Genomic DNA, 14377 nt, shown 5'->3' with positions numbered 1-14377 from the left:
TTCATTTAAAAAATTGAAAACTGAGGTATGATAGGAAGAAGCTCTAAAGGAGGGTTTAATCAAATACTATTTTTTATTCTTAAAGGACCTGTAATGTTTGTCTAGGTATTCAATTATTTGAATATAATATATTCATTATCATATAATATATTGAATATAATATATTCAATAATTAAACCACAAGGATTTTTTTAAAAAATCAGAGTTGCTCTAAGCCCAATTCTGAGAAAAGCCAGTCATCCTTGAGAGAAAGGAGTGATGGAGGGAGAAAGGATGTGGCCTCATGAACTGCTAATAGTGCACCTCTGAATCTCAGTTCCAGCTTTGTCCATGGCTATCTGCATGTTTCACGTATTTCCAGTACACTTACATCCAGTGATATATATATAGAGATATATATTCCTTGTTCCTAAATTGAAGTCAGTAGTAACTTGTTGATTTCCTTGCATTTATTAATAGCATTTGTCCAAATTTAATTTAATACTTGTGTAATTGGAGGAAATTGCCACCAAGTCTAGTTGTTTATCCCAGACCTGTTGGCTTGAAAACCTTTTGAAATTACAAAGTGCAGTACTGAGCACAAAGTAGCACGGGTGTACAGAGAAACAGATTCTGTTTTACTATGGACTGTAAACCACAGAAGCTTTCAGCTACATTGTCCTTCCCTGGATCCCGAGCTCATCTGGTTTTTCCTGACTGTATTAGTGGATCTGCTAAAAAATCTACCCATCCCCACAGTCTCCACCACACTTACATACCTGGACCACCACAGCTAAAACATCACGAGTGCTATCTATGTGTGCGTACATATATATACACACATACACACACACACACATACTAATGCTTTATATATTGTATTCTATGATTTTGATGGTCAGATCTTCCTCTGTGATCCATTACCTACTAATTAAGCAATACTATAGATCCTAATTTGCCCTGATCATTATTATTCCATTCAGTAGGTGATTTAGTTGATGAGCAGTTAAGGTCACTTTCTGATTAACTCAATCAATTAACGCTCATCATTTTGCAACCCCCACTCTATCCATAATAGAAACCCTCTTCACCTTCTCCCTCTCCTTCCCACTATTTTAAGGAATCTAAAGGAAAGCATTACATGTAAATAATATTTGCTTAAGAAAGAAAAGAAGCACCCTGTAACTCTGGTGCCGTAGGGTAAAAACACTGTCAAGGGTTTGGTGTGGAGGCAGCTGTTTCTAAATGTTGAGTTCAGCGTTTTATTATTTCCTTTATTATTACTGTGTAGGGGTCAAAATTAGACTCCATGCCAAGAGTATGCCAGAGGGAGCATTCATATCCAATTAAATATCCCATATTAGCCATGTCCCTGTGCATACTGTTGGCTTGACTTCTATACAGTATTACTGTGTCAGCCCTTTAAAAAATAATTTTAAAAAGAAGGATTCTATAGTATGGTCCCCAAATTTGCAATAGCCCTGCCAAGAAGATCTTGAACCAGGTCTGGAGCTGGTAAAATTCAGTGTCATCAGTGCAATTAACTTGTTTCACATGGGTTGGGATATGGCCCACTGCAAGTTAGAATATTGCAGGAGATCATTGCCATCTTCCTGCAAGGGGATGGACACAGCAAATGTATGAGCTGCAAAGTCGTGATACGGTGGGTACAAACATACAGTTTCTACCTGCCAGAATAAATATCACTGTGTTTGTGCCAGCTTCTTGGAGCACTTGTTCTGAGGATACTGTTCAAAAAGCAGAGTAGCCCCTAAACAAGCCCTGTGCCACGCAAACAAGAATTGCATCTGGTGGTGGATGTCCCCCAGGATGAGGCTTTTAATGAGAAAGATGAAAGTCCCCGTTTTCATGGGTGTTCACGCACTTAATTCTGAGTAAAATCAAAAACTTCAGGATCTATTTCTTGCTTGGGATAAATACAGAGACAGGTATATATACACATGCGCGCGTGTGTGTGTGTGTGTGTGTCTGTGTGTGTGTGTGTCTGTCTGTGTGTGTCTGTCTGTCTGTGTGTGTGTCTCCCTTCTTTTGTATTCTGCAGTCTCATGAACAGAAAACAGCCCTGGTAAGGCTGCAGCAGAACTGCAGTGAGTTGCAGCTCAGACTTTGAGGTCAGTGCTCAAACACTCGAGATGAAGGTCTAGAGAAAGATGCGTGCTCATAAGTCTGATGTCTAGCACTGGTGGAGACAGGTTGCTATTTGAATAAATTGGATTAATTATGTCAGACTCAAAGGTTTTTGTCTCCTTCATACATGCATTTGCCAATCACTGGCCATAATTAAACTGTCAGACCATAACACTGCTTCAATCCCTTCCAGCTTGAGCTCTCTACTTGCTAATTCCCTGTGTAACTCTTTCCCTTCCTCCATTTGCCTTCCTCCCAGTCTTTCTACCAAGTCTTTCTTGCTGAGAGAGCACAGCATGGGGCTGTCACGCAGTGCCGCTACGAGGTCCCTGCCGGGCTGATAGCTCCTTTACACAAAGCCAAAAGATCTATCAGCTACAGGCTGGCTTCTCCTTGGCACACAGCCCTGCCAAGGGAGCAGGGAACAGTGGAGGGGAGGCAGTAGGCAGTTTCACGGTCTTTGACGGACACTCTCAGGAGCTGCCTGCGACAGAGCTCCTTGGGTGTCTTGGCAAGAAGAAAAGCTTCTTCTCCTGGTGAGAAGAGCAGAGACAGAGCCAGGTCATCCTGCAACGCCTGTTGCAGCAGTGGAGGACACGGCTGTACCTCCTTACTGCACAATGGGAGAGCCCGCTCTGGGGACTGCGGTCAATGCCCAAATGGCTAAATATGGCAGCAGGAGAGCATGCTGCCTGCATGCAGTCCATCTCCCCCAGACCCTTCTTCCTGGTGGTCCCACCACCCTTTCCCTTCCAGTGTTACAGCTCAGATAAGCTGATTGCCAAAGCAACAATTTCAGGTGATAGCTGGGTCTTGTCAATGACAGTAAGTGCTTCTAAGTATTCTAAGTAAATTATACACCTGCTTCACAGAAAGATTGAACATACAGGAAGATATGGCTAAGGTTAATGGACTAATCACTTGTCTTTCACCCCTGGGGTCTCCGTGCTAATCAGATGAGACTTGAAAGCTGAAAAATTGCAGGCACATATATAACTCAAAGGCATAATTGAATTGAGTTGTGTGGTAATCTTACCCAGGTTCTTACACCTATGGCATATTTTACAAGGAAACCAATGATAAGTAGAGCCCATGGGTGCTGGGTGTTCAACAAAGGATGACAGGGACAGTCTTTAGTAGCAATTTAGCTTGATCTTTTTGGTCACAGAGCAGCTGTAGTATCATGGTATGCTCCAGTGCAGCTGGCCCATGACTGCCTGAAGCATGTCACTGCCCCATTGCTAGATAAAAGCATGTTGTGTCATCCTTTGCTACAAGTGGAAACTAGATAAAACCGATGCTTTTGCACTGTCCATATTTACAAGATTAATACATATTTCTTTTCTTTGGGAATTATCTGTATGCCTTAGACCATGGCAATTCTCTCTCCCTTGCATGAAGAGATTTCTCTTGATGCATAGCCCTTTCTGATAGTCTCAAAAACTCATGCTGAAGCAAGTGCCTTTAAATCTGAAGGTGGCTTTCCTATCTGCCTGGTTACCCACATGGCCAATGTAGGCCATGTTTTCATTATCAGGTTATAAGGCAGATCTGACTTCTATGTAGAAGGCAGTGAAAGTAGGCTGGTCCTAGCAGTAGGTCCTAGCACCACTGTGCCTGCTCTGTTATTCTCATCCCACTGGACTGTCTGTAGAACAGCAGATGGCCTCAATAGCTGCCTAGGGTAAGCAGACACCAAGGCCAGTGTTCATCAGTGCTCCTCAGCCACCTCTTCTCCTCAGTATCTAGAAACTGCATCCAGGATATAGCTGGAAGTCCATCCGTTGTCTCCCTTAGCTCTTGTCGGCAGCCCCACATTCCCACCTGTCCCTGCTGGCACACTGGCAAGGAGTGGGACCTGGTGATCAAGCTCTCTCACCTGCTTTGCAACCTGAGGTGCTGTTCAGGAGTCAGGTCTGGGGAGCTCTTCTCCTTTAGACCTAGGTCCAGGCACTTACATCCAAAGCTATGACCTCCAGCTGAACACAAGCGAGTCACTTTAGAGTAAAATCCATGTTCATAGCCAGACTGAATTGATCAAGTAGAGATGGAGGAGGAGGAGGAAGCTGAAGATGCTATTAGACGCATTGGTGCCAACTCCATATACAGCAGCAGAACAAGAAACTCCAAATCAGATGTGTGTTTACAGTCTTCCCCTTTACTAATCAAGGATAATATCATCTCCACCACTGGAGATTGCCTAGCAAAAGCAGCTATCATATTCTCCAGTGAGTCAGCAGGTCTGTTAAATTTGATTATGTAGTTACATAATACTGAGGGGAAAAAGATTAAAAGCCTGGCTGTTTTGGGTTTCTCCTGCTAAATATCCAGAGACACATGAAGTATGCTCTTCAGAGAAGAATCATAGGTATCTGGGGAAAAAATTGTCATTGAAATGAGGCTTTTTTGTGCCAATCTGACAATGAAAAATGAGCACCAGATCCTCAGTGCTCTTAGGCTTGGCATAGAAACAGTTTACACTGGTATAGTTGGAAACAAATAGTGAGCATTTTCTAAAGACTTTGTTAGGGCATCCCTGCTGAAGGATAAATTAGAATAGAATAGAATAGAATAGAATAGAATAGAATAGAATAAAATAGAATAGAATAGAATAGAATAGAATAGAATAGAATAGAATAGAATAGAAATTTCAGTTAGAAGGGAGCTACAATGATCATCTAGTCCATGACCACTTCAGGGTTGACCAGAAGTTAAAGCATGTTACTAAGCATGTTATCCAAATGCCTTTTAAATACTGAGAGGCTTGGGGCATTGACCACCTCTCCAGGAAGCCTGTTCCAGCGTTTGACCACCTTCTTGAGTGGTAAGTGAACGTTTCTTCAGCCAAACCCCCTCAGCAGAGCTGAACTCCTTGCAGGACCCTGTGTTCAGCCTGGCTGAGAACAAACACTGCCTAAAGCCTCCGAAGGCAGCTGAAGGGGTGTGTATGAGGTGTACTGTCTACCTCTTGCAACTGCCCATACACTTGGCTTAAATTACCCAGAAGTGGCAAGGGCAGCCTTCTACATACGTGTTTTCTGAAGAGCTCCACGTGGGGACCTAAAGCTTGAGGATCAGCATCCTTGACAAACCAAACCACATCATCCACTGTCCAGGTCAAAGGATTCTTGCTTGATGGCCGAGCCGTGTCTTGTCGTTCTGGTGAAGGACTTGAGGCTATTGGTACAAAAAAAGCCCACAACAGCGCATTAAAATGGCACACAATAGTTTCCTTGGTTTGTGAGTGTGCATGGGTAGGGGGGGACCTCACTGCGGTGTTGGATGTTTGATCTGTGTGTGCAAGTATCAGCCTGAGATGGTGGGGTGGGGAGAGAAGGGGACTTGGAGCAGTTTCTGATCTGACTGCTTATCGGGAGACATGATCCCAGCTGGCAAATTGCATTAAAAAACATGAAACCCTCAGGTTCCTGCTGGGGAAGGAAAAATGTGCCAGCTGCCAGGCTCTTAAACTGAGCTGCCTCTGCTGTCTGCTCTGCAAGCAGTGGGGATCTTGGCTCAAGAAGACACCACCCTCCCACCTGGAGAGAAAGTGCTTCAGCACTAAACAAAGGAGCTTGCCATTGAATGCAAAGGGTAGAAGAAAAAATCAGGATTTAGCAAATAGGGGTTTTTTCTTCTCATTCAGATGTTTAGACTTATCTTAGAGCTTAAAGGAAGGTTTCCAGTTCATATCCTCCTAATCTTAGGCTCTCAGGAAAACGATGGTCCCCAATGAATGCCTATTTGGAAAGCTACTAAAACACGCAAAGATGAACATTACACATGCGACTTTTTAATGGTACAAGCCCTGGATGATTTAAGGTCACTTCAGCTTGCTGTAGCTTTAAATCAAGTGAATAAAGGCACATTGGAATGAAAGTGCATTTATGTTTTTGTTCTTAGTCTCTGCAGAATTATAAATCTCAGCCTCCATGTGAATACAATTTGCACCCCCACTTATGCTGCTTCACTATTACAAGAACTATATTATGCTAGGTTATAGGAAAGCTGTTTAAGTTTGTTTATACCCACACCAAGCAAAGTTTTCATTAGCAGGTGGCAGCACACAGATGTATAAAATGTGACTTGTCCTGCTCATCTCTCTCTGTTAAGGCCCATTTTTTAATGAGAGAGGTGCAAATGGCAAGCAAGCAGACACTACAGAAGGCAAAAAAGGAAACAGAAGAGTGCAAGTAGAGAGGGAGCACAGATACCTAAACTGGAGCCTGGAGAAGCCCCAGGTAGACAAGAGGACAGTCAGAGTTGCTAAGGAGAGAAGGTCTGAACTCTCCAGAGAAATACCGAGCTTATAGAGACAGATTAAATGTGTGAGAATCCCTATGCATGACTTAAAACATGATCTTAATGCGTGTGAGCAAATGTAGTGGGCTGCGTTTGTGGCCTGTGTAGACTGTCGTTCCATTGACTTCAACAGAGCTGTGCTGATTTATATTAGCTGAGGCTCTGCCCCTATATGCCCAATAATGGTTTTATATGCACATTGGTCCTTTTTCCTTTGCCACCATGCTCATCTTACAGTATAATATAATGAGGTATATTTTGCAGTTACAAAAGATGAACTCCAGAAAGCAGCAGTGCTGTGAATGTGCAGATCTGGTCGATGGGCTTCATAATGGGATGTGATGTAAATATCATGATAATTAGACTCTCATTTGCTAAGTCACTGTTCTGGATATAAAGGACAAGGAATAGCCGCAGGTCCTCTTAATTAGACAGCAAGGATTGGTGTTCGTATGGACTCAGGCGACCCTGGGCTCTGCTCACAGAATAAATGCAATACACAATGGTACAGACACCATCTGGAGCCTTTGGCACGAAACGATGAAGACAAAGAGTGCAAAACAAACAGGTCTTGGCCAACCCCTGGACCATCAGTAACATTGAGTAACTTTGTCACGGACAAGTGGGAGAACTGAGACTTGTCTTGGAGGCAGAGGGGCGAGTATTTCTCCCCTGCCTGATTTGCTGATGGTCTGGATGCCAGCTGGTGCATGGAGATATTGGGCACCTTGGCACCTCAAACCCAAGGTCAGGGAGAAAACCCAGGCTTTTGCAAACCAACCAGAAAACAGAGGGGGGAGGTGGGGGGTGGGGGTGGAGGGATGGGGAGAGAAAGGTTTGGCTGTACCCAAGGGGTTGCAGAAGTTTCTGTGCTACGATCATAACGTGGACAGGGGAGATTTGTACCACTACTGAGGATCACATTTTTTCCCTTAAATTGGTACGAATGTAAGGAAAGCCCAGGGGGCTTAGCCTGGGATTCACACTCAACACAGAGAGAGCAGCCCCCAGCCCAATGAATCCTGCCCGCAACCCACTGCTTCCAGAAATGCCAGGAAAGGGCAAAGGGGAGCAGAGACCCCCAAGAGCAGTTGGGATCCTTCACAGGTATCAGAAATATCTGTGATGAAAGGAAGGGAGATGGGAAGAAAAGGTTGAAATGACAGGGGAATTCTATTCACTCCTTCACAATCTAGCAATCAATAGCATAAACCTGATTTTTAAAAGACAAATATATAAACGACCTTTCTAAAGAGACTACATGGCTAGAACTCTTCCAGGCCCTAGCAGCTGAAGATAACCCTTTCAAACCCCTACCTGAGGTATAATATAATAACATAAAAACAAGAATTATGTGTAGATACTAAATCTTCAGAGATTGTTTCATCTTTATTTACCTACCTAGAGTTGAATCTTGGATTCTCTGCTGCTTTTTCATGAATTAAGATGTGTTATTTCACTTGTGTGTAATAAGCTACATTTAAATGTTGTTAGTAAAACTGGGATGCCATCAGCTTACAGAAAAATATCTGGAACATAGTTTGTTGCTGGTGAGTCTGGAAACAATCTGTTTTTCTATATCTTTTAAAATGTATTTTGTTGTTTAACTTACTTGGCTTTTTAACATCATAGTTTACACATTTAAGTGTAATCTCCCCATTTACAAAAGAGAATAAAATAATTTCATGTCCACACAAAGGCCTGGGGTTTGCTTCAATAGCATCACTTTGCTGAAAGATTATATTAAGCACAAAAGTGTTTGATGGCAGCAGGGCAAGTACTATACATTTTTTCTTATCTGAAGGTATTCACACTTAACCTAAGAATTAGATAAATGAGGAAGTCTCATGTCTCCCGGGTATCCTATGCCATCCTGTCATCAGAATTAATCAAGATGATAATGAATACTCAGATTACAAAGAGATGGGAGTGCTCGCGACCAATAATTATTTTTAGAGATCATAATCTAGGTCAAATCCAATTTCCTGTTTTTGACAGGTGGCAAAAATTTGTCAAATTAATGGAATGGGATATGGAAATTTAGGTAATCAGAGGGAAGCACTTCCCCCTCCTGCCTGAAGCGATGTCGGGGAAGGAGAGTGAAGAGGTTCTTCTGCAGGAAGAAGGTCTTGGAGCATCCCAGTAGAGACCACTGCCTGCACAGAAATGGCTGGAGATATCAGGGTCAGTGGCCAAAACCCAGTGAATCTGATGGAAAGATGTGGCCTGGCTTGGTCTGAGCTCTCACCCCACACAGGCTTTTCTCTGCCCCCTGCCTCTGGCCTCAGGACCTTCCTGAGCAGGAGGACGGAGAGAGAGAAAGCCAACACCCAAACAGCTGCAGAGGCATGACAAGGAAATCTGATGCTAAAATGGAGTTAAACCTGTGAAGGAAGGAAAGATAAATAACAGACTCCCTAAATATGTTCTTGGCAAACAAACAGAGCCCAGAGGGAGTACGGTCATTGATAGATAAGAGTGGAAAGGGAGTGACAGATGAACTTTAATATTGCTGCAGGCCTAAATGATTTCTTTGCCTCAAGGGAAGGGGGTGGGAATGAAATTTTAAAAGGTTCTTTCTGATTGCACTGGAGCAGATAATAAGGAGCAGCAGATCTACTGAAACTAAGCAGAAGTAGCAGACCCTCAAAGGCGCAGAGAAATGGGAATTATTTTAAAAAAACAAACCATCTCCCACTATAAACAAGAGGAAGGCTTTGTAGAAGACACTTTTCTAAATGTCTAAGGCATACCAAGCAGAAGAGGAGAGGAATCAGAAAAGTAGGTGTGTGGAAGAACACAATTACAGGATATTTATGGGTGGGAGGGGGTTTGATGAGCCACAGTCAGTGGAGAGCTCTGCAAAGATTAGGCTTAGCATGTCAGTTTGCACTGGCAAGTGCTTGCAGGAGATGCCGTGTACCACCTGGCTGGTGGCCTCAGCCCCACAGTGTGGCAGGGCAGAGTCCCTGCCCCCCCAGCATGGCAGCTGCTCCTGCTCCAGGCATGGCATACACTGCGTAGGGGTGCAACATTGCAGGTGCTCCTTCGCCCAATGCAAGGGCAGCCCAGCATCCAGCTGCATGAGGTGTGGCGATGGGCTGGTGTTAAATATTTATTTGGGCTTTTCTTGCTTTGCCTCTCTTTTGCAGGGGGTAAAAGAAGGCAGCTCACTGAAAGCATCAAAACTTTCAGGCTGTAAATATCCTCAAAAATTAACAGACAGGACGTGTTTGCCAAAGTAGTGGTACCCAGTGCTGAGCCCATGACACTGTCAGCAGCAACTTTGCCACTGCCTTGGGGAGGTGTTGGATCCAGCCCCCAGACAGTGCTTGCACCATTAATCTGGAAAAAGAGAAACTTCAAACCCTGCGCCCCTAAATGTTTTCAGGAAATAAATGCATTAGCAAGCAGGATTGCCTCTTTAACAAAGGCCCTCAGGTGAGAATAATTAACTGCTAATACTGGATAATAAAATCTACATAAAAATAACAAGCTACAGGGCAAGGTTAAGGTTATTATATTGTGGTTGAACACGCAATTCTTCATACTTGGAATAAAGACTTTGTTATGTAAGCTGGCTTGGAAAGGTTTATGATGTCCTTGACTATTCCTTCCCTGATTTAAGAGCTTCAATTTGGCAAATGATGACAGGAAAGTGCATGTTTATCTGTTAGCAGCCCCAACTGGCTTTCTGAAATGAGTTGGTTTTTGGGGTTTTTTTTTGTTTTTTTTGGGGGGGTTGTTTGGAATTTTTTTGCATAATCATGGAGAATTAGGCATCAAGCTTCCGATTGCATTAATGAGAGCTTTGAGGTTTAATCTCATCCATTCCGCTTGAAAGACATGTTCTGCTATGCACTGAGATATGTTTTATGGTTATGGTTTTTTCCATGATATTTGCCCACCATGATAAATAATGCAAGCTATTTTTCAAAACTATCCATAAATAAAGAGGATTGGTTTGAGGTTTCAGAGATAAATTCTTCTTTTTAATGAGTCCTGCCTATCTCTGCCTTGTAAGTATGCAAACGGAGGACAATAAGAACAGAGACTGGCATGCACCACTTACTCATCTTTGCTCACTTATGATTCAGCAGCATATAAATTATCCCTAGAAAGGGGAAAAACACAGCCAGAAGCATCATAGTGAGAGTGCAGATTCCAAAGACCTTTGCAAGAGAGATTTTGCAAAGACAGTAATCAAGCTTTAATGTGGCTGCACTAAGGCAGTTGCAGAAAGATGTGTATTTTAGAAGTCTGGAATTGCCAGCAAAAGTAGAAGCAGCATGGTGGGTGAAAGTGTGATAGCTGTGAAGAAATACAGTCTCTAATTTTAAGGAGGAACAGACAATGGTTTCTAGGACTCTGGTGGGAATTCCAGTGTTACAGAGCTGATGCTATTGCAAATGGAGTAGGAGATGAAACCAGGCTGTGACTGGAAACAGCACAGTTTCTTTAATGCTAGAGGTGATATTGTAATGAATCTGTGGGCACCTTGACTTCATGGATGTCACTGTGTTGCCCATCATAGCTACTGAAAACTGCCTGGCCATGTCTGAGAATAAATGCCTCTCCGCTGCCTCAGAGGACCCAGCTCCTGCCATGGGCTGTGGAAGACTCTCTGCTGGAGTCTCCAGAAAGCATCTGAGTGGATCAGAGAAAATGTGATGGATGGTGGTGTCACTAGCTCTTAGTGCTGCCCTGCTTTGGTGGAGCACAGGGGATTGCTGTCCCCCCCGTTAGAGACCTTGATTGCAAACCCATCTCTGTATGAGTTTGCCTGTACCTCTGTGGCAGACTCTAACCTACAATGGATGATACTGGGACTAATACATTGTCAATGATTATAAATAAGCAAATCAATCAATTCATAAGAATTTTCATGATGTTCCCTGCGTAACTGTCAGTTTGGGGGAGTCTTTACTGTGGAGCTGGCCAAATGACCCAGAGGTCCCAGAGGAGCTAGTCTATGCAAGTGTCAAATGCTTGTTACATAAAAAATACTAAGCAGTTTTGGGGTGAGTCCTGTTACCCAAAAGTATTTTACGTAACAGCTTAAAGTCACTTGTAACTTCTTCAGAGACACCCACATGTTGTGGACACCTGGTTCAAAAGCATTTTTCTCCTCAAAGTGCTTTAATATGTTTTAAGTTAGAGAGATACAGGAACCAGCAAAGCCTATTGCATGGCAACTCAATGACTTTTATGTACCGTTCTGGAAAAAAAGATGTGCCATCTTTTAGGCTTTCGTTTTGTAAAGACTGCAGGTTTTGTGGGATGTCGTGACAAGCAAGATGGAGCTGTCTCCTGAAGCTTAGCTTCCTGTTCAGGACGATGCTGAGCCATGCATTTTCACAACATGTTGGCTGAGACTGGGAAACAGTGACATTCACAGCCAGAAACAAGAAGGGAAAGTAATGCAGCTGAGTGAGCTTTAGGAGCTCTGATTTTAAGCTTCAGTCCCTTGAACATAGTTTGAAACCCCTGACAGCAAGGCTTTTCTCCACACAACACATTCTTAAGCATGGGAATTTTGTGGATGGTGAAAATGCACAATGTATTCAATTAGCCACTGAGTGATGCAGTGTGTGTGTGGCGGGGCGGGGGGGGGTGTGTCTTTATGAACCATCTTTATGAAGGGTTACTACATATGAATCCAGGTTCAGGGAGTCCTTGAGCCACAAATTTCTGAAGGTGGAGAGGTTAGTGGGGAAGCATCACCACCTCTGCACCTATCTCTTTCCTGGATGTGTGCTGCTGTGTCATGTTGGAGAGAGGCTATGCCTTTGCTTTGAACTGCTCTGACCATTGATTCCAAAGAGATAATTGATCCCAAGGAGAATTATAGATTTTCAATGCTAGCAAGCAACAACATTGTTAAACCTTGGCTCCTCACAGCTGCCATCCCAAAAGCTTGATGACAGGGTCCCAGTTCTGCTAGGAGGCTCTAAGGAAGCGGTGGGAGAGGGGGAAATGAATCCTGTACGCAGTGAGCCCCTTGTCCTCCCAGCACCTGACTGTGCTGACCTGGGAGGTGCTGAAGAAGGTCTGAAACAAAGTGGCTCTCATTTCTGTTTCTTTGTAACTGAGGCCCCCAGTTCCTAGTGACAATCTTTTGCAAGTGGTTGGCTGTAGTGTATTTCTATACTATCCGCTTTGCTTTGAGTAAAGTTGACTCTGTAAGTAAAGCAAAAACAATTATGAGAACCGAATGCTTCTCTGTGATCTGTATAATAGAGTATCACAGGGGTAAACCAGGGAAACAAGTGCGTGCAAATAATAGCAGAGTGAGTGATGGTTTTGGGTAGGTATTGAACATTTAAGAAGGCAACCTTAGATAAACAAATAAAGACTAGGATAAATACTAGTAATACATATTTTGGAAGAAAATATTCTAAAATATTAAATGATGAAAGTTCAGGAACAAGAAATACTGCAGGTGATGGGGAGGTGAGTGGTGTGAAAGGATTATGCAAAGATCTGTGGCTGCTGTGAAGAGGCTCTGGAGTGGCTACCAAGCAAGAATCACTTGCAGTTTCCAGGTGAAATGCAAGGGCAGAAAGACAGTGTAATGAGCTAATGGTCAGCAAAGGGGCTAGGGGAACCAGCAAGGCTTCTGCAAATATATCCCGATTAAAAAAAAAAAATGCTACAGTGACAGTAGATTCCATTAATAAATGACGAGGGGAGAGAAATTAATGACTTAAAAATGGCAAAGACACTCAACTCCTTTGTTAGATCTATCTTCAAGATGAAAAATGCATAAATGAAGTTTGAATAATTAGTAAGGGGTGAAGACACTGTTGGAATTACTACTGATAAAGACCTGTTAATAGAGAATTGGACAATGCAAACAAAGACACAGTTACCCAAAGTTCAGGGAATTAGCTAACCTGTTTGATGAACGAAGGTAATTTCTAAAGAAAAAAAAAATCATTGCTAATAGGGAATATAGCTAATGGGCATAGTGACTGACCGAGCAAATGTAAATCCTAGCAGGGTAACTGGATGAAAATACAAAGAGAGGGAAGAAGAAGGGTTATTAAATGCAATAGTTCCCATGGCATCCCTTGAATTTGCAGATAAACTTCTTGTGACTTTACTTCCTGAAGGATAAAAACCTTGATCAGTGAGCTTGATGATTTCTAAAAATATGTTTTGCTGGGCAGTCTCTTTCAAGCAAAATCTGGCTTGGTTCATGATTAAAGGGGCAGGATGGCCCACACAGCTGGGAAGCAAAACCTTTTGCTAAAATTCTTTGAAGTAGGCACTAATATCTGGGTTTGCTCTGCATCTTATCATGTACACAGCTAGTGTCACACATATAACGGGTACCTGCCTGTAGGCAGTATCAGTCTTTAGGAAAAATGACATATATTAATATTTATATTTGTCAGTCGATAATAACAGTTGTGATTGCCACACAATTATACATAATACATATGTTTACATAATTAATAACAGCATTAGAAAACATTCACCTTTTTACTTAATGATGAACAGATTGATTTTGTGTTTACATAGGTTGCTATTTCTCCTAAATGGAAGCATGAGTGGTCTGGATGGATGTCAACTCACTAATTTTCTGGGGAATTTGGGAGTGAGTTAAGACTCCAGCGTGGCACCAGCATAGCAGCACACATTGCTAAATGGAAGATGTTATATTACCACTTCTGTTTCCTTCAAGATAGGTCCCATTCCTCGTTGGACTGGAGGTCTGATGCCGCAGGCTGGTAGATGAGGACCCCCCTGAAGACATCTGAGCAGGACGATGGCTACAGGAGGAAGAGGAGCCTCCAGCAGGACGTCCATCTGCAGGAGTCTGCCGCATGGTGTACATGGAGCCCATGCAACTGAAGGCAGAATCGGCAGGATCCACGCTGTACCGTTTCATGTTCGCGGGGTCAACCAAGTAGTCCTCAGGTATGGCCGTTTCTGCTCGGGA

At 43.0% G+C, this 14377-nt stretch overlaps 1 protein-coding gene across 1 annotated transcript in view; it reads right to left on the bottom strand.

Moving 5' to 3' along the window:
- Positions 1-14377, bottom strand: part of SCML4 (Scm polycomb group protein like 4) — an 84062-nt gene that overhangs the window by 12153 nt on the left and 57532 nt on the right. The window contains exons 7-8 of the mRNA XM_056344536.1: positions 14101-14367; positions 5159-5304 (exon numbers count right to left, since the gene is read on the bottom strand). Coding sequence (XP_056200511.1) covers positions 5159-5304; positions 14101-14367 — 413 coding nt within the window. The remainder of the gene's footprint in view (positions 1-5158; positions 5305-14100; positions 14368-14377) is intronic.

This window comes from Falco biarmicus, chromosome 6 (assembly GCF_023638135.1).
Source record: "Falco biarmicus isolate bFalBia1 chromosome 6, bFalBia1.pri, whole genome shotgun sequence".
NCBI classification, from domain to species: Eukaryota; Metazoa; Chordata; class Aves; order Falconiformes; family Falconidae; genus Falco; species Falco biarmicus.
This window is presented reverse-complemented; position numbering and strand designations above follow the sequence as displayed.